This window comes from Ursus americanus, chromosome 22 (assembly GCF_024610735.1).
Source record: "Ursus americanus isolate L20-20 chromosome 22, mUrsAme1.1.p, whole genome shotgun sequence".
In the NCBI taxonomy this organism is placed as follows: Eukaryota; Metazoa; Chordata; class Mammalia; order Carnivora; family Ursidae; genus Ursus; species Ursus americanus.
Genome location: NC_142148.1, coordinates 24,297,296 through 24,320,163, shown reverse-complemented (window position 1 = coordinate 24,320,163; position 22,868 = coordinate 24,297,296). Strand labels below are relative to the sequence as shown.

The following is a 22,868-nucleotide window of genomic DNA, read 5'->3' as shown; positions in this document are numbered from 1 at the left end:
TTTTCCTTCTTTTTTTAAAGATTTACTTTATTTGTTTGAGAGAGAGTGCACGCGCCAAGCGGGGGGAGGGACAGAGGGGGAGGGAGAGAGAGAATCCCAAGCAGACTCCCCGCTGAGAACCAAGCCTGATTCAGGGCTCGATCTCACAACCCTGAGACCGTGACCTAGCCGAAACCAAAAGTCAGAAGCTTAACCTACTGAACTACCCAGGCGCCCCCTCTCTTTTCTAAATATTTTATTTTTAAGTAATCTCTATACCCCATGTGGTGCTCAAACCTGCAACCCCAAGATCAAGAGTCACATGCTCCACTGACTGAGCCAGCCAGATGCCTCTCTTCCTTATGATTTTCTTAATAACATTTTTCTTTTTTCTAGCTTTATTGTAAGAATACAGTATGTAATACATATAACATACAAAATATTTGTTAACCGACTGTTCATGCTATTGGTCATAGTAGGCTATTAGTGGCTACATCTTGAGGAGTCAAAAGTTATACACAGGATTTTCAACTGTGTGCAAGGTTGGTGCCCCAACCCCCATGTTGTTCAATGTTCAATTCTAATTAAATGAGTGTGAATGTATTAATATATTACTTGAATAATTTTTTTTAAAAGAACGGTTGTATTGAAAAGCTCTTGAAGGGGAGAGATGACGAGAATCTGAGGCCATTGGATCAATGGGGATGTTAAAGGAAAGATAAGGAGGAGGGAACCCTGGCCTCACTCCTGTCAGAGAGGCAATGGAAAGGAGGGTTTAGGGCTTGAGGAGGGCCCTGGGTCTCCAAAGTTCCTAGGAAAGAGGGTGAGGCATACAATCTGGGAAAATGGTAGGTTCTTTGTGGGGGACATTTGCTCAGGGCTTGCTGTGCAAGGATGAATAGGAAGGGGAAGGGGAAGGGGTATAGTGTTGGGGGAGACAGGGATGATATTTGGGACAAGATGGGGAATTCACCAGTAGAGATGGGCCTTGAGGGCGCCTGAGTGGCTCAGTTGGTTAAGCGACTGCCTTCGGCTCAGGTCATGATCCCAGGGTCCTGGGATCAAGTCCCACATCAGGTTCCCCCTGCTCTGAGGGGAGCCTGCTTCTCCCTTTGCCTACCAGTTCCCCCTGCTTGTGCTCTCTCTGTCAAATAAATAAATAAAATCTAAAAATAAACAAAATAAAAAAGAAATGGGCCTTGAGGGGGTGTGTAGGTGGAGGGTCTGTGAGGCAACTTATCAGGAACAGTGGTTGGAGTGTTCCACAAGGGCAAAGGACCTTTGAACAACAACAAAAAAAACCTTTTTTTTAACTCTTAGTAGTTATGTATTTATTTAGTTAATATGAGAAAATGAAAATTGTGATTTTTATGGTTATTACCTTGGATGAGACTAAAATAGGTATTTAAGAAAAAACAATGAGAACATTCAGAGTCAAACCCATCGTAGTCCAATTGGAGAATTTGACCACATTCATGGGACATCATGATTGAGGGCACCTCCCTGGTTGCCTCTCCCCTCCACACACTCCCCAACTCTTCCTTGTGGCCCAAGTGTACTTCTTTGGAATCACTGTCACATCTTGTAATTAAATAATTTTTAAGATTTAATGTCTGTGTGCTTCCCCCATCCCTAACTCTAAGGGAAAGGAGCCCTGCGTCCTGGAGCTATTATAGGACTTGGTGCATAGTAAACTCTCAATTAGTGGCTCATGGAGCATGAACGATGAAGTGAGAGTGTTGGGGGAGGGGGGTCCCAATAAGCACTGGAGTGTAGAGGGGAATACTTGGGAGACCTGGATAGGCTTTCTACAAGGCTGGGCTGGAGGTTGCTGAGGCGGGTATTGGGGTTTTATTGACAGAAAGTAGTCCCCAGGACCAGGGATGGAGGTCTGTATGAAGAGGAAACGGAGGTTCCCAAATGGTGGAAATGGGGGGTTAAGCAACAGTCATGGGTGAATCTCTGAGATGATGGGGGATTAAGACCAGGCTGAGATGGGAGGCACGTCAGGAGACAGGTGACTCCCAATAGGTAGTGATGGGGCTCACTGTGGTTGGGGACAACACCCGTATGATAAGGAGTGAGAATCAGTATTGCACAACTACGGTAGGGGTCTTGGGTTAGGTGGAAGGCATTATGATGAGGATGGGGAATATAAGTGAGGTTCAGTGGGGTGGGGTCCGGAGCCGACGACCGAGAAAGAATTCTTGAGACGTCTTTGGTGCAAAATGGTGGTTTATTAAAGCACGGGGACAGGACCCGTGGGCAGAAAGAGCTGCTGCCCTGGGGTTGTGAGGAATGGCCCATTATATACCCTCAAGTCGGGAGGGGGTTAGGGAGAGCGTAAGTCTCTAAGGAATTTTGGAAGCAAGGTTTCCAGGACCTTGAGGGGGCTAGCTGTTGTTGGGAAAAGATCACTTATTACTGTCTAATAAAACCTGAGTCATGAGACCCTTCAGATGTATATCGGTGGGCCATATGCTTGGGGGATGATTGCCAATACGTATCTTGGGGGGCTAGAGATAAAGGAAGTTTCCAAAGCAATTTTTATACGTTAAAGTAGACTTACAGGATCTTGGTGGAGGGCAGGGGGTGAGGCTAGGACTGCCTAGAGGAATGTCACCATGCCTGTTTCAAGGACTTGTCGATGGGCTGTAGGTAGTAAGGACTGTTTCTTTGTCCTTTAGGTGCCTGAGGAATGTTGCATACATCCCATGGGGGGGGGGGTTTGCAAGGTGTCAGCTTCTGCTTTGTCCTCAGCTTGCCTTCCGTTCCCTCATCACTTGTGACAGAGTTGGGTGGTCCGGGTTAGGTGGGGGATACTGTGTGCGGTGGAAATAAGTTCCATGTTGCAGAGCTGGGGGTCTCACATGCAGGGCAGGGGTGGCAGGTCCAGATAATATTAGGGGTCCAATACCCAATTGGGAGGTCCCCTGTGTGTAGCTGGGATGGGGTCAGTGTGCAGAATCGGTGGTTCAAGTGAGACAGGAATGGGGGTCCACATGCCGGTGACTGGGCTGTCCAGGCGGGGCCGGGGGAGCCATGGCTGAATTTCCCGGACTGGGGGGCTCAGCGGCAGCTCCCCAGCGCCCCCTGGCGGCCCTGACTCCGCCACGGTTCCCACAATGCTCACGTAGCCCCGCATCAGCTCTCGAGAGGGTGGCAGCTCCAAGATGGCGCAGACGATTTTTGAGGCCCTGGAGGGTGAGCGGCGGCCGGGCCGGGGGAGGCGGCTGTTCCGCGTCGTGCCCCCTCCCGCCGCGTCCTCGCAGCGCCGGGCCCAGGCCGCGCGGCGGCCGCGGGGCGGAGGGCGCCGGGGCCGGAACAGCCGCGGGGCGGGAGGGGCACGGGAGGGAACAGCCGCGGGAGCCGAGGCCCGGCGGGGGGGGTGGGCACCGGGACCGGAACAGCGGCGGAGATAGGCTCAATGGCGGAGGGCGGGGGCATGAGACCAGAACAGCCGCGGGAGGAGAGGCACGGCGCAGGGGACACAACGGGACAGGAACAGCGAGGAAAGAAAGACGGGGTGGGGGGGGGCGGGGGAGCACCGGGGCAGAACAGCCGGGGAGGCATGGCCGGGGCGGAGGGGGGAAAGGCCTTGGACAGGAACAGCGTCAACCGCGAGGGCCTCGGGCCGGCGCGGGAGGGGTTTCCTGGAGGGAACAGCCGGGGAGGCAGCACCGTGGAAGCCAACCCCGCAAGGGCTACGCTGAGGCAGACAGTGGTGCGGGGGCCGGAGAGGCTTGGCAGCTGACGCAGCCTAACTAGGCGTCCTGACCGCGAAGAACTTGAATTGAACTCCAACTGTACCTCAGGTCTTGAGGTAGCTCTCAAAATGAGACCAGGAAAGGATAGGTGATACCTGTGTGCAAGGCCAGGATTCGGTGCTCACAGACACAGACCAAAGAACACTAGGCGCCTATTTTGTGCACCATGCTGGGGTGCAGAGTTTTATACACTCAGACCAAGAAACGATGGGTGTCAATGGTATGCTTGGCTGGCACACAGTGCCCTCGGACGGAAACCTGTAAACACTGGACACCAACTGATAGACCTGTGGTTTGGAGGCTCCTAGCGTGGAAGTGGACCTCAGGCGCAAGGAATTGTGGGCTTTGGAGACAGCACACACTGAAGGCCTCCCTATGCACCTGCTGGGCATGGGTGGGTGGGAAGGGGAGGAGCCTTAGTGACTAGGACCCTATCACAGGGTGGATGCAGGGGGTTCTACAGACCCGAGAATGCGCTTAGAGGGGTGTGATAAGATCAGTGTACACATAATTAGGGTAAAGACTGAAAGTTGGCCAGACCAGTAGTATGTGGCTGAGACTTTGAGTCCCTTAGGACATCTCAGACATGTCCCCTCACTTTTTGGAGGATCAGAGTTCTTACCATAAAATGGGGGTAAACCCTACTGCCATCTGGTGAATTTCAATCTCAGGAATACAGACACAGCCAGACACAATTCCTGCCTCATAGTCCGGGCAGGTGGCACGTGAGGGGATGGAGGCATATAGAAGTTATAGAACAAGCAACTATTGAAATTTTAGAATTATAAGAAAGGTAAACCATAAAAGATTACCTTAGCTGGCATTTAGTGCTGTTATGGGTGTGACGGATGTGGAGGGCCAGGGTCAGCGTGGTTCCCTCTGGGAGACCAATAGAATAGGGTGAGGCCTACTTTGTCTTTAGGTTCCATGGACGTTCTCCATGTTTGAGTTTCCACTACAAGAATGTGTTCATGTATTGAGTGATGAGGACGTTAAAAGAAAAATCAGTTCCTAGGACAGTGTGATGCATGCTGAGCTAGGTCAAGGACAGCAGAATTGTGGGGACCCAGAGATGACTCAGGCAGTAGGAACTACATTTGCAAAGCCCTGGGGGAAGAGAGGTCTTCTAGGATTCACCGAAGTTCATGTGAGTGAGGAGCTAGAGATGAGACTTATGAACTTTATCCTGGAATCACTGTGGAGCTGAGAAAGCGTTTTCAGCAGGGGAGCAGCACAATCTGATGTATGTTTTATAAAGTTCACTCAGGCTGCTCTGAAGACACGCTGAAGGGGGCCAGAGTGGCAGCTGGGAGGTGAGTGAAGTAGCTGCAGTTGTCCTGCTGAGAACTGATGGTGGCCTGGGCCAGGGGGACAGCTGTGGGATGGAAGAAAGTGGATCTGAGAGAGGCAGTAGAGGCAGAATAGGCTAGATTTGCTGAAGGACTAGAAATGAGAAGAGGTTGGGGAAAGAATGAAGAGGTGCCCCAGGGGCTGTGGCTGGGTGGACATTGGTGTCTATCCTTGTTGATGAGGTTTACTGGAAGAGGTAAAACTGAGGGGTGAGGGTGACACACTTAGCTTGATCTCAGTTTTAGACAGGCAGCGTTTTTTAAAAGACTGTTCTTTTTTACTTTTAGCAGCTTTAGGTTCACAACAAAATTGAAAGGAAGGTACAGATATTTCCTGAATACCCTCTGACCTCACACATGGCTAGCCTCCCCCATTATCAACATAATTCGCCAGAATGGTACATTAGCTACCACGGATGAATCTACATTGACACATTGTAATCATCCAAAGTCGATGGTCTTTCTTAATGTTCACTCTGGGTGTTGCACATTCTATTGGACAAATGTACAATGACATATATCCATCATTACAATATCATCACAGAATATTTTCACTGCTCTAAAAATCCTCTGTGTTCTGTCTGTTCATCTCTCCCCCAAAACCCCCGGCAGTCATTGATCTTCTGATTGTCTCCATAGTTTTGACAAGCAGTATTTTTTGAATCAAAATTAAAAAAAATTTTTTTTAAGATTTTATGTATTTATTTGACAGACAGAGAGCACACAAGTAGGGGGAGCAGCAGGCAGAGGCAGAGGGAGAGGAAGAGGCAGGCTCCCGATGTGGGGCTTGATCCCAGGAGCCCGGGATCATGACCTGAGCCAAAGGCAGAAGCTTAACTGACTGAGCCACCAAGGCACCCTTTGCATCAAATTTTTTATTTTGAAATCGTTGTTTTTTTCTGTAGATTCATATATACCCTTTACCTAGTTTCCCTCAAGGTAATATTGTGAAAGACTGTTTTATATTACAACACACAGAACAGTTCCATCACTGTAAGAGGCTGCCCTTTGATAGCCACACCCTCCTCCTTCTCCTCGGCCTGCCATCCCTGATGTCTGTCAACCACTAATCTGTTCTCTAGTTCTAAAATTTGTCATTTCAAGAATGTCGTGTAAATGGAATCATATAGTATATGACCTTTGAAGTTGGCTTTTTCCCACCTATCATAACTCCCTGGAGATTCACCCAAGTTATTGTGCATATCAGCAGTTCGTTCCTTTTTATTACTGAATTGTAGTCCGTGGTATGGATGTACCACAGTTTATTCACTCATTGGAGAACATCTGAGTTGTTTCCAGTTTCTTACTATTATGAATAAAACTGCTGTGAACGCTCATGTGCAGATTTGCATACAAATGCTAATCTACTCCCAATTTTGCCTAAAATAGTAGAAGATTTACTGAAGCTCATCCAGGGGAGCAAACCCCAGGTTTGGGACTCTAGATTTTGGGGAGAACTAAACAGGAGGTGTGTCAGTCTGCGCAGGGAGAGGAGAGAGAATCCAGACTAAAGGAACCTTTCAAAATAGAAACATTTAGGGGATGGACAGAAGAGAGCAGAGCAGGCTGGGAAGGAGTGAGCAGAGCGGGGGGAGAAGACCCAGGAGGGAGGTATCCTAGAGCCAGAGAAGGGAGTGTCTCAGGAGGGAATGTACGATACTGCCAGGTGTTCTTTGGTGATTTTGGTGGAATGCTGAGGGGTTAAGCCGCATAAAGTCGGTAGAGGAGGATTGGGAGGTGGGTAGAGGAGATAGAGGGATGCTTCATGTTGAAGGGAGAGAGATAGGAACATGGGTTCAAGAGAGGGCATTCTAGAGCAAACTGAGCATGCGTAGCTGTTGATGGGAAGGAGAGGTTGCAGGCATACTGTGAAGAAAGGGACCAGTTGGTGGAGAGTGGTTTCTGAGGGAGGGGTTGGAGGGAAGAGCTGGACTCAGGAGAGACACAGCATGCCTTGTGACAAGAGAAAATATGAATTCACTTCGGCTGCAGCAACTTATGGTTCTAATTTGCATTGCCTTTAGAAGCTGGAGCAGGTGTCCAGGTAAAAGCTGAGAGGTTGGAAGCAGAGCATTGGCTGTGAGGACAGAGAGAAGGAGGCACCCTCTGGGTGTTTTGGGAGGGAGGCAATGTGCTTTGGTGGCCACTTAGATGCGAGGAGGCCTAGCCTCCAGCTGGTGATATGGCTAGACAGTGTACTACTATGAACCTCAGCAGTGTGGCAGCTGATTGGAAAACGCGGAAGTCCTCAGCTTCTCATGGGTGCCCCGACCATAAATTCAAATTACACTGTTTACTGAGGAACTGAAAAGAGAAATACACGTTGGAAAACAGCAGAAGTAAGGATGCCCAAGTGCAAACAAATTTGTGGGATTTGTGGGGTAGGATGGGGAAGACTCAGTAACACGATCTGTGGAGGGGCTTATGATTTAGGATCAGACTGTTCCCCGAAGAAGAAAGAAGCCCAATCTAGCAGTGGCTTAAACAGGGTGGAAGTTTATTTCTCTCGTATGAGAGTCCAGAGGAAGACAGTCCAGAGTGCCAAGGGAGGCTGTGTTCTACAACGTTCTCAGAGGCCCAGGATCTTTCTGGCTTTTGCCCTGCAATCCCTAGGGTATGGCCCTTATTTTATGATTTAGGATGGTGGCTGGACTTCCCACTATCACATTCTTGTTGTAGGAAGCAGGACGGAGGATGGGCCAAAAAAGGGGCATCACATGCCAGGCAGTTTTTTTTTTTTTTTTTAAGATTTTTATTTATTTATTCGACAGAGAGAGAGACAGCCAGCAAGAGAGGGAACACAAGCAGGGGGAATGGGAGAGGAAGAAGCAGGCTCGTAGCGGAAGAGCCTGACGTGGGGCTCGATCCCAGAACTCCGGGATCACGCCCTGAGCCGAAGGCAAACGCTTAACCGCTGTGCCACCCAGGCGCCCCACATGCCAGGCAGTTTTAAGAAAAAACTTCACAGATACTGCCATAGAACACCTTTCCTTAAATCCCATTGTCCAGAATTTAGACATTCCCTAGCTGCAAGAGCAGCTGGGAAATGTAATCCTTATTGTGGGGCCATATTTTCAGCCAAAAGTCTTGGGTTCTATGGCAGTGGAAGTAGGAGAGAATGTATATTGGGGCACAGCCAGCTGTCTTTGCCACAGAGGGCTTGTGTTGGGCCTGGCTCATAAGGAGGAAGTCAGAGGCTCCATTTCTTTTTTCAGGAATGGACAATCAGACCGTCCTGGCAGTCCAGTCATTGTTGGATGGCCAAGGAGCGGTCCCTGATCCAACAGGCCAGAGTGTCAGTGCACCTCCCGCTATCCAGCCACTGGGTGAGTATCTGCTCAGGGTCTCCAGTGGGAAGGGTGGGTAGCTCCTTGTGAAAAACAGGTGAGGCTCATGAGGGGATATGAGAATGAATTGCCTACTGGGGTGCCCAGGATACCGTCTGGTGTCTGAACCCTCTCCCCTTCCTCCCAGCCTGGGTCTTCAGGCTCATGCTTTTCTCAGATTAGCAACGAGGGCACACTTTCTCAATCACTTAGTGAATTTGAGGATTGTGACATAGGGAATGGCTAGGAGCTTAGTAATGCTTGTACCTTTGACCCAAAAGTTATTTCTCAGCCTCCCCTCTATGAAAAGCACAGGCTGAACCTGAATCTCCAGTTTCCAGGCCAGGCCCCTGAGACACAGAGAAGGCAAGGAACTTTAGAGCCCTGCGTGAGTCTGTGTATTCATTTATTCATTCCACAAACATGTTTGAATACTTGGGAACCATTCTAGGCACAGAGAGATACCCACCTGGGTTTGAATCCTTATTCCCATAGTTCCTGGCTCTATGACCTTGGGCAAGTAAGTTAACTTCTCTATGCCTCAGTTTCTACATCTGTAAAACGAGGATAATATCTTACCTCGTAGAAACCTTGTGGGGATACTTGGGACTCACTTGCAGCTGTTTTGTAAATAAGGAACACAAGTTTCTTGTAGTTTGTACAGATGAATGCTTATTTCTCTTACACGAAGTCCTGATGTGCGTTTGGGGTGGGTATGGTGAGACTCAGGCCCTTTCTTTCTTATGGTTCTAATGCCCTCTACCTGCCGTCCAGGTCGGCTGCTCCAGGTTTCCACTTTCATTTCCACATTCTAGTCAACGTGAAGGGAAGAAAGAACAAAGTGGAAGTCATACACCTTCCTTTTATTTATTTTTTATTATTTTAAAATATTTTATTTATTTATTTGAGAGAGAGAGCGTGAGCATGAGTGGGGTGAGGGGCAGAGGGAGAAGCAGACTCACTGTTGAGCAAGGAGCTTGATGTGGGGCTCGATCCCAGGACCCCAGGATCATGACCTGAGCCGAAGGGTAAGGCTTAACTGACTGAGCCACCCAGGCACCCCTATATGCCTTCCTTGTAAAAGGAAGTTACATAGACAGTATACTTCTGCTCTCACCTATTGGTCAGAATTCAGTCGCATGACATGTCTAGCTGCAAAGGCTGGGAGATACAGTCTTTAGTTAGACGGTCATGTTTCCCACTATTGCTGTCTAAGAAGGAAGAGTGGATGTTGAATGACAAATAGACATTTCTGCCACAATGTGTCAAGTACTTGGTGCAGTGCATGGCCCGTGATAGACCCTCAGTGGGGAGTGTCCGCTATAGCTAATCATTCACTGTGTTTTTCACTCATTCAGCAAATATCCATCGAGGGCCTATGTACCCAGGAGATATTGCAGTTATGATAATAAGTAAGACTCTTTTCCTCCCTTTCGGGGGACTCACTGTCTGGTGGTGCTGGGAAAAGTGTGATATGAGCGATGCACCCAACCGAAGGAACTGTAACGACTACCTTTAGGAAGGCTTCCTGAAGGAGGTGACATCTGAGCAGAGTCTAGCAGAGCTGTTCTGAGAGAAGCAGCTTGCAGGGGGAATAGGGGATGCAGAGACATAGAAGATCACGTAGCCCATTTGGGGACTGATGAACAAATTCAGGCAGGGTAAATATTCTCAGCTTTGAAGCATACCCGCTCTACTACTTCCTGAGTTCTAATTTTTCGATGCCTGGGTAGACATGGCTGGATATTCCTGCAGGTGCCTACGTGGTTTTGAAATCTCCTTTTGGAAGCACAAAGTTAGCAGTTGACACGGGCACACTGAATCACAGATTGCTGTTGGTTTGGCCATGCCTGTGGTCCAGCCACAGGTTTTCTCCCATCTCTCACTTACCTTGCTTTTTATCATTGTTCCTCTCCCTCTGCTTCCATGTGGGTGTGACCCCTAGATGACGAGGATGTCTTTCTCTGTGGGAAATGTAAGAAGCAGTTCAACTCGCTGCCAGCATTTATGACCCACAAGCGGGAACAGTGCCAGGGGAATGCTCCGCCCCTGGCCACAGTCTCATTGGCCACTAACAGCATCTACACGCCTTCGGCAGCCCCCACGGCAGTCCAGCAGGCCCCACCTCCTGCCAATCGCCAGGTATTCATTCCTTTGTGTGTTCGTTCATTCATTCATTCAAGTCTTTTTTGAGCACACACACTGTGTAGGCTCTGTGATGGACAAATGTTCCAAATCACTGCCCTCATGGAGGTGGGTGAGATAGTACCCAAACATATATGTAGAGATATACTTTTTTCAGGATGTTAAAGTGCAGAGAGATGGGGATGCCAAGACAAGGATGGGAGGTTTTGCCATTTTGTATATGTGCTTGGGGAAGAGCTCTGTGAAGAGGTGACCTATGAGCAGAGACCTAAGGTAATGAGGGAATGAGTCATGCTGCTAGTTTGGGAAAGAGTATTTCAGGAGAAGGGATCAGCAAGGGTAAAGGCCATGGGGTAGGAGTGTACTGGATTTATTCCAGGACCAGCAAGGAAGTGAGTGTGGCTGGAGCTGAGTGAGTGAGGAAGAGGGTGGGAGATGATAAGGTCAGACAGGCATCAGGGGAACCTGGCGAGCATGTGGGCCTGGTGGGCTTTTACTCTGAGTGAGATGGGAGCCTTTGGAAGGTTTTGAACAGAAGAGGAACATAGTCTGATTTACACATAAACTAGACTACTCTGGCTGCTGTACAGAGAATAGATTTTGGTGGGAGTCAAAGAGAAACCCAGGAAAGCCATTAGGTTGTACCCAGGAGCTGTTGTACCAGTGCAGGCAGTAAGTGGTGGAGGCTTGACCGGAATGGTGGCAGTAGAGGTGGAGAGAAGGGATGAGATTTTGGAAATGTTTTGAAGGCAGAGCCAGTAGAGCTTGTGGGTGGCTTGGATGTGAGGTGTCAGATCAGGAGGAGTCAAGGGGGATCCACTGCAGGGGTGGCGTTGCCATTTACTGAAGTGGGGAAAACAGCAAGAAGAAGATTTGAGAGGGAAGTCAGGAGTTCAACTGGTCATGCTGGGTTTGAGATACCCGTTGGACCTTTAAGTGGAGGTGGTAAGATGCAGACAGATCTACAAGTCTGGAGGTCAGGGGAGAGCAGAGACACCCTGGGTCAGGGGCTCGTAGAGGGATTAAAGAATCCTCATAAAGGAAGCTGGACATGTCTCAGGACGCCAGGTCAAGGGGTCACATTTCCTTCTGGCTTCCTCTTGTCTCCTTATTCCTTTAAAACATTTTCTCCATCCACTGTATAGACATAATTCTTGCTGTCAGAATAAAAACATTCACCCCAGATCCATAGGACTTGTACACTGATACTTCTCAGGCTGCCATAGACCTCTCCTAACACAGAGCATGGTGATTCCCACAGGAATTATGTAGTGCTATTGTTTTAGAAATTTTGAAGTAAAGAGTATATAATCTGCATGTTATTATGCTATGACTGTATTGTATTTTTTACTCCGTTTCCCCTTTGAAGGACACCAAGGCTATTTCCAGTTATTCACTATTAGAAATAAAGCTGTAGAGAATACTCTTGTTCATGGGCTCCCTGTGGACATGCGTGAGTGTTCCTCGAGGAGAGATACCAGAAAGTATTATTGCTGGGTCATGGGGTATTTCTCTTACAGAGAGGTGTGGCTTCGTCTCATTTCATAGATAAAGAAATGGAAATTCTGAAAGGTGGAGTGACTTGCCCAGGGTCACACAGCAGGGAGAAGTAGAGGTGGAAATGAAACACAGGTCTGGGGAATTCCGGAGCCCAAGTCTTTTCCATCATGCCCTGTTTCCTTCCAGAGCCTCAGACATTTCTCTTCTCTTCCCTTCCCTTCTCTCTCTCTTTCTCCCTCTCTCTCTCTCATTCACACTACCCAGATCTCCACGTACATTACAGTGCCCCCATCCCCGCTGATCCAGACCCTGGTGCAGGGGAACATCTTGGTGAGTGATGATGTGCTCATGTCTGCCATGTCGGCCTTCACATCCCTGGACCAGCCCATGCCCCAGGGCCCCCCGCCAGTGCAGGTAAGGAGGGGGCTGGCTTTTCCTAGGGTCTTAATTCCAGGCCTGTATGTTGACAGCTGTGGATTTGGACCCTTGTAGAAAGAAGAGTGGTTGGCCTCAGCTCTCTCATGTTGAAGAGAGACTGTCAGTCTCCCCTTGGTCTGTCCTGCTGTGGGTAGGGAAGCAGTCACTTCAGTTGGGACCTAGAACATGACTTTGGGGTTTCACTGCCACAGTCTGGGTATTTTGACTCCTATTTTTACTCTCTCTCTCTCTCTCTTTTTTTAATGAGTGTGCTCCATGCCCAACATGGGGCTTGAACTCATAACCCCACAGCCCCAAGATCAAGAGGCACATGCTGTACCGACTGAGCCAGCCAGACACGCTTCCTATTTTTATTCTTTTTTTTAAAAGATTTATTTATTTGAGAGAATGAGCACAGGTGTGTGCACAGGGGGTGGTGTGGGGAGAAGGGGGCCAGAGGGAGAGGGAGACAGAAAATCTCAAGCAGACTCCCCGCTGAGCACAGAGCCCCATAAGAGGCTCAATCCCATGACCCTGAGATCATGACCTGAGCCTAAATCAGGAGTCGGATGCCTTACCAACTGTGCCACCCGGGTGCCCCCTCCTATTTTTATTCTTAACAGAAGTGTTCCAGTCCATTGGAAAACATTAGAAAATACACAGTAGAAAAGTAAAAACAAAGTTTAATTACTCATAATCAGGAACCTAGAGAGACATGGCAACTGGCAACAACGTGCGATTCTATTTTTGTTTCTTGTTTTTTTTCGTTTTTTGCCTGTATGTCCCACTCCCCTTCACCCGTTTTGGCCACCCTTCCCCCCGGCAATATACAATTCTTGGTCGGATCTTGGATTCAGGGGGGAAAGAATCTAAAGGCATTATTGGGACACTTTGGGAAAATGAGAATAGGAGGAACTTGAATATTTTAGATAATAGTAGTGTATCAACATGCAATTTCCTGAGTGTGATTGTCAAATTGTGGTTCTACGGGAGAATATCCTGTTCTTAGGAGGTGTATCCGAATACAGTATTGAAGAACAGAGTGTTACGATGTGTGCAGCTAACTACTAAGTGGCTTGCTAAAACAGATAGAAGCCTGTGTGTACGTACATAGATAACACATACACACACGCATATGCGTATTACAGATGTGGCAAAATGGTAACAGCTGGTAAATTAGATGCAGTATAAAGACTGATCAGTGTTTTGTTTTTTTTTTTTAAGTAATCTCTATACCCATGTGGAGCTTGAACTCATGACCCTGAGATCAAGAGTCACATGTTCTACTCACTGAGCCAGCCAGGGGCCCCTGATTACTGTATTCTTTTTGCAGCCTTTCTGTAGGTTTGAGACTTTTCAGAATAAAAGTTGGGGGGCACCTGCCAAATTTTTCCCCAAATATGTTTGACTGTGGAACCCAAGGAACAGCAGTTAAGAGGAACATCCTTTGTGACATACTGATCACCATCATTTTTTTTTAAATAAGATTTTTGCCTAATGTGGGCCTTGAACTCACGACCCAGAGATCAAGAGTTGCATGTTCTACCAGCTAAGCCAGCCAGGCACCTGTGATTACTAACATTTTAATAGCTGTAGAAGATTCCATTGTGTGGATGGACCATCCTCTGTATAGCCAGCCTTCTGTTAACAGACACTCAGATCATTGCCATTTTTTGCTGTTGTAAAAACTACTGGGTAACCATCCATGTACACATATCTTTGCCCACCTGCTTAATTATATTTTTGTGGAATAAATTTCTAGAAGTCAGTGGCTGCATTTCAGGGGTCCACAGCCACCCACACATACGGTGACTCTCGAGAAAGACTCCTAGGACCCGGGATAGTTGTACTCACAGCTGTGGTTTATTCCTGACAAAGGGTACACAGCAGGATCAGCAAGGGGGAAAGACATCAGCTGGAGTCTGGAGAAATCCAGACATAGGTTTCTACTGTTCCTCCTCTTGGAGCAATGGGGAGAGATGGCACAAAACACTTTTTCCGCCAGCAGTGAAGAGCAGCAATCTGTATGCATGTTTCTGCCCAGGAGGTGTACCCAGGATTCTAGGCTCAGGGCTTTTCTTGGGGATTGGCATGTAGGTGCCACGGTGAGCAAAATTCCAGACTCTTAGAAGGAAAGGAGGGTGTTCACCACAGGTCACATGGTCCATACAAACAATCTAGGTGACCTGGTACAGACTGGTCAGTGCCCCGGATGAGCAAAACAGCCTTATTGGTCATAGGCAACCTTCCACAAGGCAGGTTCTCAGAGGCCATTCAAGAGCTGGTCCCACAAACAAGCCCTCCTAAGACAGCAATACTGGGGCTGTAGGTCAACTCAGTTGTATCCAAGCTGGGCCATTTTTTTTTTTTTTTTTTTTTTAAAGATTTTATTCATTTATTTGACAGAGATAGAGACAGGCAGCGAGAGAGGGAACACAAGCACGGGGAGTGGGAGAGGAAGAAGCAGGCTCATAGCAGAGGAGCCTGATGTGGGGCTCGATCCCGGAACGCCGGAATCACGCCCTGAGCCGAAGGCAGACGCTTTAACCGCTGTGCCACCCAGGCGCCCCTAGCTGGGCCATTTTTGTCGGCTTTCCTAGAGTAAAGGGATAATGGCACCTGGCTGATGCTTCTTCTGTATTCTTCCATGACTGTGTTGCCATGCCTCCCGTCAGCCCTGTCTTCTGAGCTGCCTTGTGAGGGGCTCTTCTTTCCACGTGCCTGGCTAAGACAAATGTCCTTCCTCACTGATAACAAGACAGCTGATATCAAGAGGGTGTGACACTTTGATTCTCTCTTCTGATTTCAGAGCAGCCTGAACATGCATTCTGCACCCAGCTACCTCACCCAGCCTCCGCCACCTCCTCCACCCCCTCCGCCACTGCCCCCACCCCCACCACCCCAGCCCCCCCCACCCCCACCCCAGAGCTTGGGCCCCCCTGGGCGTCCCAACCCTGGCGGAAATGGCGTGGTGGAGGTATACAGTGCCACAGCACCCCTGGCTGGGAGTGGCACCGTGGAGATCCAGGCACTGGGAATGCAGCCTTACCCACCCCTGGAGGTGAGCAGAGGTCGGGGTTTGGGAGCGGAGGGGAGAAGCTGGTTATGGTTATCATGGGTAGCCTGGACCTTTCCCGAGCACCAACTGTGTGCCAGGCACTGTGCCAGAGGTATCGTGGGAGACAAAACCAGATCAAGGGGGTATCCACGTCATGGGAGAGAAGGACGTTGATCAAGCCATCATACCTATAAAGGTAAAATGCAAACCATGAGAAGGTGGTCTGAGGTAGAAGTTATAGCAGAAATACAAGCTACCCTCAGGGAGTGCTCAGAACATTCAGAGAACACCAGTGTTTTAGGGAGAAGATTCCAAAAAATTATCTTTGTCAAAGTCTCTTACATTTTTAAAAAATTTATTTATTTTATTTTATTTATTTGGTGGGGGGAGAGCATGGGGAAGGGGTAGAAGGAGAAGGAGAGGATCTCAAGCAGACTCCATGCTGAGCACAGAGCCCAACACAAGGCTTGATCCCCACAACCTCTGAGATCATGACCTGAGCCATAATCAAGAGTCAGATGCCCAAACAACTGAGCCACCCAGGCGCCCCGGTCTCTTACATTTTTAACAAGCTAGATATATGGGTTAGCTATGGCTGTGTAAGAAGTTTCCACAGAACCTCGGTGGTATATGGGAAAATGTATTTATTGTTCTTGCACCTACATGGCTTGCCGATCTTGGCTGGGCTCTCCCAGGTATCTGGAGATGGCAGCTGTCAGCTGCTGTAGGATGGCTTGGGCTGGGATGAGTTAGGTGACCCAGCTGTGCTCCAGGGCATCCCTCATCCTCCAGTGGGCTAGCCAGGCGCCCGCTCACAGAAACAGTGGAGGTGCGGTCACGGAAGCAGAAATGCTTGTGGCCTTTTGGAGTTTAGGCTTTTGACCGGATCTCTTCCGTTGGCCAAAGTAGGTCACAAGGCCAACTTAGATTTAAGGAGTAGGGAAACAGATGCCACATCTCGATGGGGAAAGCTGCAAAATCACACTGTGGAGGACACGGATATTGGGAGGGGTAGAGAATTGAAGCCACGAAGCAGTCCGTGTACCCTATGTGCCCCACTCATTTCCTGCTACAAGCTCAAGGTGCTCAGAGTTCAGAACCTGCCCTGACCCCGGTGCTAGGGGGCGCGGTTCTGACAGCAAGAGCCTGCCTGCACTTGAGGTCACATTAACCCCCACTCACCTTACAGTCTGGCCATACAGACATTCTATGTTTAGAGAGCATGGTTTTCTCTAAAGAGAACCAGACCAGTGGGGAAATCCTACCACCAGCCACGTGATGTTATGAGAGCCTACAGGGGATTTATCCTAGCTGAGGCAATAGAGCAAGCTTCCCTGTGTTGAGTTAAAAAAAACAAATTAAGTCAATGAGATGCTGAGAGGAAGATGCTGGCCTGGGAGGCAGAGGGCACCGGAGCAGGGAGAGCTGCTCTTGTTTGTTTTCCATGTGGACGAGGGTGCTCTTTGAGGGCAGAGCCTGAGTCATCTTTGATTTGGCGTCCTTAGCCCCTAGCAGAGTCCCTGGCCTCTGGTGCACCTATAGGAGGTGTCTGAAATAGGGCCCTCTGACCTCAGTCTCCTCTCCTCTGAAATGGGAACTCTCCTTGTAGAGCTGTTGAGGTTAGAGAGAGCAAACCCAGCGGCAGTCACATAATTGCTCAGTAATGACTTGCGTGATGGGTGAATTCATCTATGTGATATTGATTGAGCGCTGTAGTGGTCAGGAAAATAGGGACCACTCTAGGTATTTCTGGAGAAGGGATTTAATGCAGGAGGTCAGATGCTGCATTAAAGCCACAAAGGTGGCTTCGGGAGGGCTAGATGGAGCAAAAGGTGAGTTGATGGGTGCTACTGGTTTTCAGGTGCACTGTTGTTGCTTGGCCCAGAAGGCCAGGATGCTCCTGCCGTGCCCAGAGGTGGGGAAGCTGTAGGATTCTGTTGCTGTGCTGCCGTCCTCGAGGCTGGTGGTCAGGAGGGGGATGTAGCGTTCAGCCAGCCACTGCAAAATTAGTATGGCACACCTTCCTGTCTCCCGCCACCGCTGCCAGAGGAAAGCAGTTTCTACCTTCCTCTGCCTTCCAGATCTCATGCAGGTCCTTCTCGTGGGCAGAACCTAATCTGTACTCATAGCCTTGCCAGCAAGGACATCTGGAGAATGTGCACATCAGGGGAGAGCATGGAAGAGTGTAGGAATGGTGCCAAAGGCCAACAGATGAAATCTAGCAGAAGCACCTGTTCCAATGGAGCCGTATCAGATGCCCAGTACCTGCATCCGCAATAGTCTCTATCCATGACGGTGACTCTTCTGGCTCCTGGACCCTATTCCGATGTTGGGAACCCCCCCCCCCCAACCAGTGCCAAGCAATTCCCAGACACCAGCACAGTGTCCAAGAATTCCAACTCCATTCTGACACTATCTACCCAGAGATAACCGCAGATCCCACAGGTTAAGGGTTCAGTCCCACAAGATTGCCCTCACCCCCACTTTAGCCAGTTGCAAGCAGCCTGTGCTTCTGACGGACAGGCAGCAGATTGGCGATTCCAGCGACCTCCTCCCTAGGGTCTGTTAATTTGCTAGAGCAGCTCATAGAGCTCAGAACATTTACATTTACCAGTTTATTAAAGGATATAATAAAGGATACGAATCAACAGCCCAGTGCATAGGGGAGGTGTGGGGAAAGGGACACGGAGCTTCTGTGTGCCACTTACCCCACATCTCCCTGTGTTCATCAGCCTGGAAGCTGTCCAAACCCAGTCCCTTGGAGTTTTTGTGGAGGCTTCATTGTGTAATCATGATTAAGTCATTGGCTCTGGCTGATTCAACCTCCAGCCCTTCTTCACTCCCCAGAGGCAGGGGGATGGGACTGAACGTTCCAACCCATCAGTCGCACGGTTGGTCCTCTCAGCAGCCAGCCTGCCCTTGGATCAGGGCCAAAAGTCAGTTTCATTAATAATAAAAAAAATAATAAGACACCCATTTCACTTTTATGGCTCTGAAGCATTTCCAGGATCTGTGGATGAAGACCAGATATATCTGACAAATACATTTTGGTCGTCTGAATGGACAAGTATATGTTTTTTATGTATCGTTGTATTATAATATATAAATGAATTCACTGATTCAACAAATACTTACTGAATGCCTACTCTGTGCCAAGGATTACTCCAGGCTTGGGAATAGTGCAATAAACAAAAGCAGACCAAAAGTCCCTGCCTTTGTGGAACTAGGCAGATAATGGAGAAGTAAGTAAGACACATAATTTATTAGATAATGGTAAGTCTACAAAGGAAAAAAAAAAAAAGCAGAGAAGGATAGGAAGTGAAGTTTTGGTTAGGCCAGCCTGGAAAAACCAATGAATGATTGTAAATCGTTGAATTAATGCATTCTTCACGATGCCCCAGTGTCATGATGTAAACTTAGTGTTCACTAGGTTTGAGTGGCTCAAAAGTCATTGGTGTGAATGAATTTCTTGTGGCTTCAGTGTCAGTTCTCAGCTGAGAGATGCCTGCTGGGGTGGCATCGGGCAGGATCGGTTAGGAAGTGGGGTTGCTGGTGAGGGCACAGACCTGCTGACTTCCTGGTCCTCCTGTGCTAACAAACTACTACTACTGCCAAGAATGCAATGACAGCAGCTAATGTTTATCGAGTATTTACTGTATGCCACGCACCGTTCTAGGCTCTTTACTTGTTAACTCATTTAATCCTCACCACAACCAGGGAGAGGAGTACTCTGGTTATCCCCATTTTACAGATATGGAACTGAGAGATGTTGAAAGACTTGTCCAAGATCACTTAGATGATAAGGGGCAGAGTCAGGATTTGAACCCAGACTGCCTGGCTCCAAAGCTGCGTCTAACCTCCTGGCTCCATGAAGTTCTACAGGGTGTTGGGAGTGACTGAGCTGACTGAGCCAGATGGAGGGGTTAGGATCGTGATCCTGGCTGAGATTAGCCAGGGCCACAGTGAGGGTCCCCCTGGCTGGTATAGCTCTTTTCTGTCCTTCCCAGTCCTCCTTCCCTCACTGTGCTGTCCTTCTAGGTGCCAAACCAGTGTGTGGAGGCTTCAGTATACCCCACCCCTCCTGTGTACAGCCCCGGCAAACAGGGATTCAAACCAAAAGGACCAAACCCGGCTGCCCCCATGACCAGCGCCACAGGGGGCACAGTGGCCACCTTTGACTCCCCACCAACGCTGAAGACCCGACGGGCCAAAGGTGCCAGTGGACTCCCAGAAGGTGGGCCTGCAGCCTGCCAGAGGCATCTTTCGTCAACATTCTCCTATCCATAAGGCTGCTTAGTTCTTGTCTTCCCTTTTATGATGGTTAGGATGAAGTGTGCTTGCATGTAGTGGAAAATCCAAAATAAGAATGACTTTAAAATGATTGGAATTTTATTTTTCTCCTGTGCAAAACAAGGCCAGTGACAGGCAATTGGGAAATTGTGTGCTTATATGGTCATCGGGCACTCACATTTCCTCTTTCTGCTCTGCTACCCCTAGGGCATAGCTTCTGTTTTCAGGGTGCCTCATCATCTAAGATGGCTGCTGGAGTTCCAGTCATCAATTTCATATTCCAGGCAGTAGAAAGGATAAAAGGGGCATCTCCCAGGTTCCAGGGGTTTTGCATGATGCTTTTACTTACATCTCATTGATCAAAACTTAGTCACATGACCCTATCTAGCTGCAAAGGAAGCTGGGAAATGTCTCTTTTAGCCAGAAATATTGATGCTCCCATTACTTGGGGGATTTGTGAGGAAAGAAGGGGGGCAATGGATATCAGGCAGGCAAGCAGCAGTGTCTGTCACCTCTTCAGAGATGCTAGCAACGGGACAGGGGCAGTGCTAGAAAGTGGTGGTGAAGGGGAGGGCACAGAAATCAAGAATTTTTCAGGGGTTTTCCAGTCAACTACTTCCATCCTTCCTTCCTTCCACAAATACATGTCGAGCATCTGTGTGCCAGGGTCAGTGTCAGATGCTGAGGATCCAGCATCGTGGTCCATGATTTCTCTGCCCTCAGTTACTGTTAGTGGGAGAGAGAGAGGGAAAACAGGATAACTGTTTATGGGGGGCTCCAGGAAGGAGATTATCGGGGCACTATGATTGAGGGTACTGGTGGAGACTGGAGAATGATGCCACTTCTCTATCTGGGGATGACAAGGAGGCAGCTTTGTGGCTGTCTGAGGGGTGAGCAGGATAGCAGGTACAGAAGCCCTGAAGTGGGACCACGCTTGAGGTCTTTCAAGCTTAGCAAGGAGTCCACTGCAGCTGGATGGCGAGAACAATGAGGTTGGCAGGAAGCAGAGGATGCATCGTCCTGTAGCCACAGCACAGAGTCTGGATTTTTATCCAAGGACAGAGGGGAGCCTTTCGAGCTTGTTCTGCTCTTCCAGGCAGAGCATCTCCTGGGCTTTCCTCCTTCAGACACTGTGAAAGGCTCTGTGCTTCTTCCTCTGCCTGTCTGTGGGTATAGACTTCCCAGGGTCTGGGCTTTCTGGCCTCACATCGAGGGGTAGAGTGGTAGGAGGCTGCTCTTGCTGCGTTCAGTTATACCCCCAGCCTCACCACCCCCCCCTACCCCCCACCTTGTTTTTCAGCTGCAGGAAAGCCAAAGGCTCAGAAACTCAAGTGCTCATACTGTGACAAGTCATTCACCAAAAACTTCGACCTGCAGCAGCACATCCGAAGGTACCCAGGCATGGTGGGGCAGGTGGCTCCTCGGCAGCCCTGGCTGGAGGGCCATCCACAGTAGAAGCAAGGCTCCCTCCTCAGTCCCCTTCCCAGGGCGGTGACCAAGGCCCCATCTATCCTGTCATGGTTCTCAGACCTTTGTCCAAGTCAGGTCGGTTTTCCCTCTTCTGTCTCGGGAGCAGTAGGAGGGATCTGTGAAAGTTGTGGGGTCTGCCCACTATGGTGGAGAAGGTCCGAGCCAGGTGGGGTGGGGGGAGAAATGTCCTTGAAAGGTAGGGCCTTTGCAGGCGTGAGGGGTGCCTCAATCCTCACCTCTGCAGAAAGGGCTGACCTCAAGGGCTGCCATGCCAAGCTGTGGTCACTTGTGTGACTTGCAAGTTCTGCTCACTCAGGACTAACCGTGAAACCTCCTGTCCCAAGAAAATGCAGGGAGCCCTTCTGGGCCTCGGCTTTTCCATCTGTGAGGTGGCGGAAGGGAGGGTCTTGGGTCTTGTTCCATGGTTCTCACAGAATGGGATACACTGGTACCTGAGATGATTTTAGGTGGTTTCTGGTTATGGTGTTGAGAAGTTCCGAAAGATGTAGAAAATCATTCTCTTTTCGAATTCTTTCAGTCCTTGGAGAGTCAAAGGAGAAAGCCTCGATTTGGTGCTAGTCTCCGTTGAACACCCCTTACATACTGGCTCATCTTTTACAGCAAAGAGAGAGAGAAGGAGAGAGCACATGGACGCATGCGCACGTGCACACGTCAGATTCCAATTGTGGCAGGGAGCAGCTTCTCACTAGACGAGGCTTTCTCAGTCTTGGCACTATTGACTTTTATTTTCTTGTGTTTATTTTTATTTATTTATTTATTTTAAGTAGGCGCCACAGCCAGGGTGGAGCCCGGTGTGGGGCTTGAACTCACAACTCTGAGATCAAGACCTGAACAGGCCTGTACCTCTGAAATTAATAATGCGTTATATGTTAATTGATTGAATTGAAATAAATTTTTTTTGAAAATTAAATTAAGTTAAATAAAAAAAAAAAAAAAAAGACCTGAGCCGAGCTGAAGAATTGGACGCTTAACCGCCTGAGCCACACAGGCGCCCCGGCACTCTTGACATTGTAGATCACGCCATTCTTTTCCGTGAGGGGCTGACCTGTGCCTGGTAGAGTGTTCAGCTGCATCCCTGACCTCTAACATTAGATGCCAGTGGCCTCTCACCCCTCAGCTGTCACAACCTAAAAATGTCTTCAGGCATTGCCAAATGTCCTCTGAAGGGCAAACTCAAACTCAGTTTGAGACCCACTAGTCTACACTAGCACTGCTCAATAGAACTTTCCACAGTGATGGAAATGTCCAAATGGGCACTGTCCAGTAGGGCAGCCACTGACAGTAGGTAGTTGCTGAGCACTTGACATGTGGCTGCTAGGACTAGGAAACTGAATTTTTAACTTAATTTCATTTTAATGAATTTAAATAGTCCCATGTGGCTTGTGTCAACCTTATTGGACAATGCAGCTCTATAGATCTTAATGATATTATTTTATAAATTATTGCATTTTTCAGTTATTTTGTATTTATGATAAGTGGTTTTCCGTATAACAACAGGAAGCTTAATTTTTAATTTAAGTTTTAAAACAGATTGATTTGAAGAAAA

The 22,868-nt window shown here is 48.7% G+C and overlaps 1 protein-coding gene across 2 annotated transcripts in view; it reads left to right on the top strand.

Annotated features, from left to right (window-relative positions):
- Nucleotides 1–3,130: 3,130 nt before the first annotated feature.
- Nucleotides 3,131–22,868, top strand: part of ZNF341 (zinc finger protein 341) — a 42,367-nt gene continuing 22,629 nt past the window's right edge. The window contains exons 1-7 of one of the 2 annotated variants that reach the window (XM_045806693.2): nt 3,131–3,183; nt 8,311–8,421; nt 10,367–10,563; nt 12,331–12,480; nt 15,293–15,544; nt 19,580–19,775; nt 21,132–21,222. In XM_045806693.2, coding sequence (XP_045662649.1) covers nt 3,153–3,183; nt 8,311–8,421; nt 10,367–10,563; nt 12,331–12,480; nt 15,293–15,544; nt 19,580–19,775; nt 21,132–21,222 — 1,028 coding nt within the window. In that variant the 5' untranslated portion in view covers nt 3,131–3,152. The remainder of the gene's footprint in view (nt 3,184–8,310; nt 8,422–10,366; nt 10,564–12,330; nt 12,481–15,292; nt 15,545–19,579; nt 19,776–21,131; nt 21,223–22,868) is intronic. The other variant, XM_045806696.2, reaches the window with a different exon arrangement.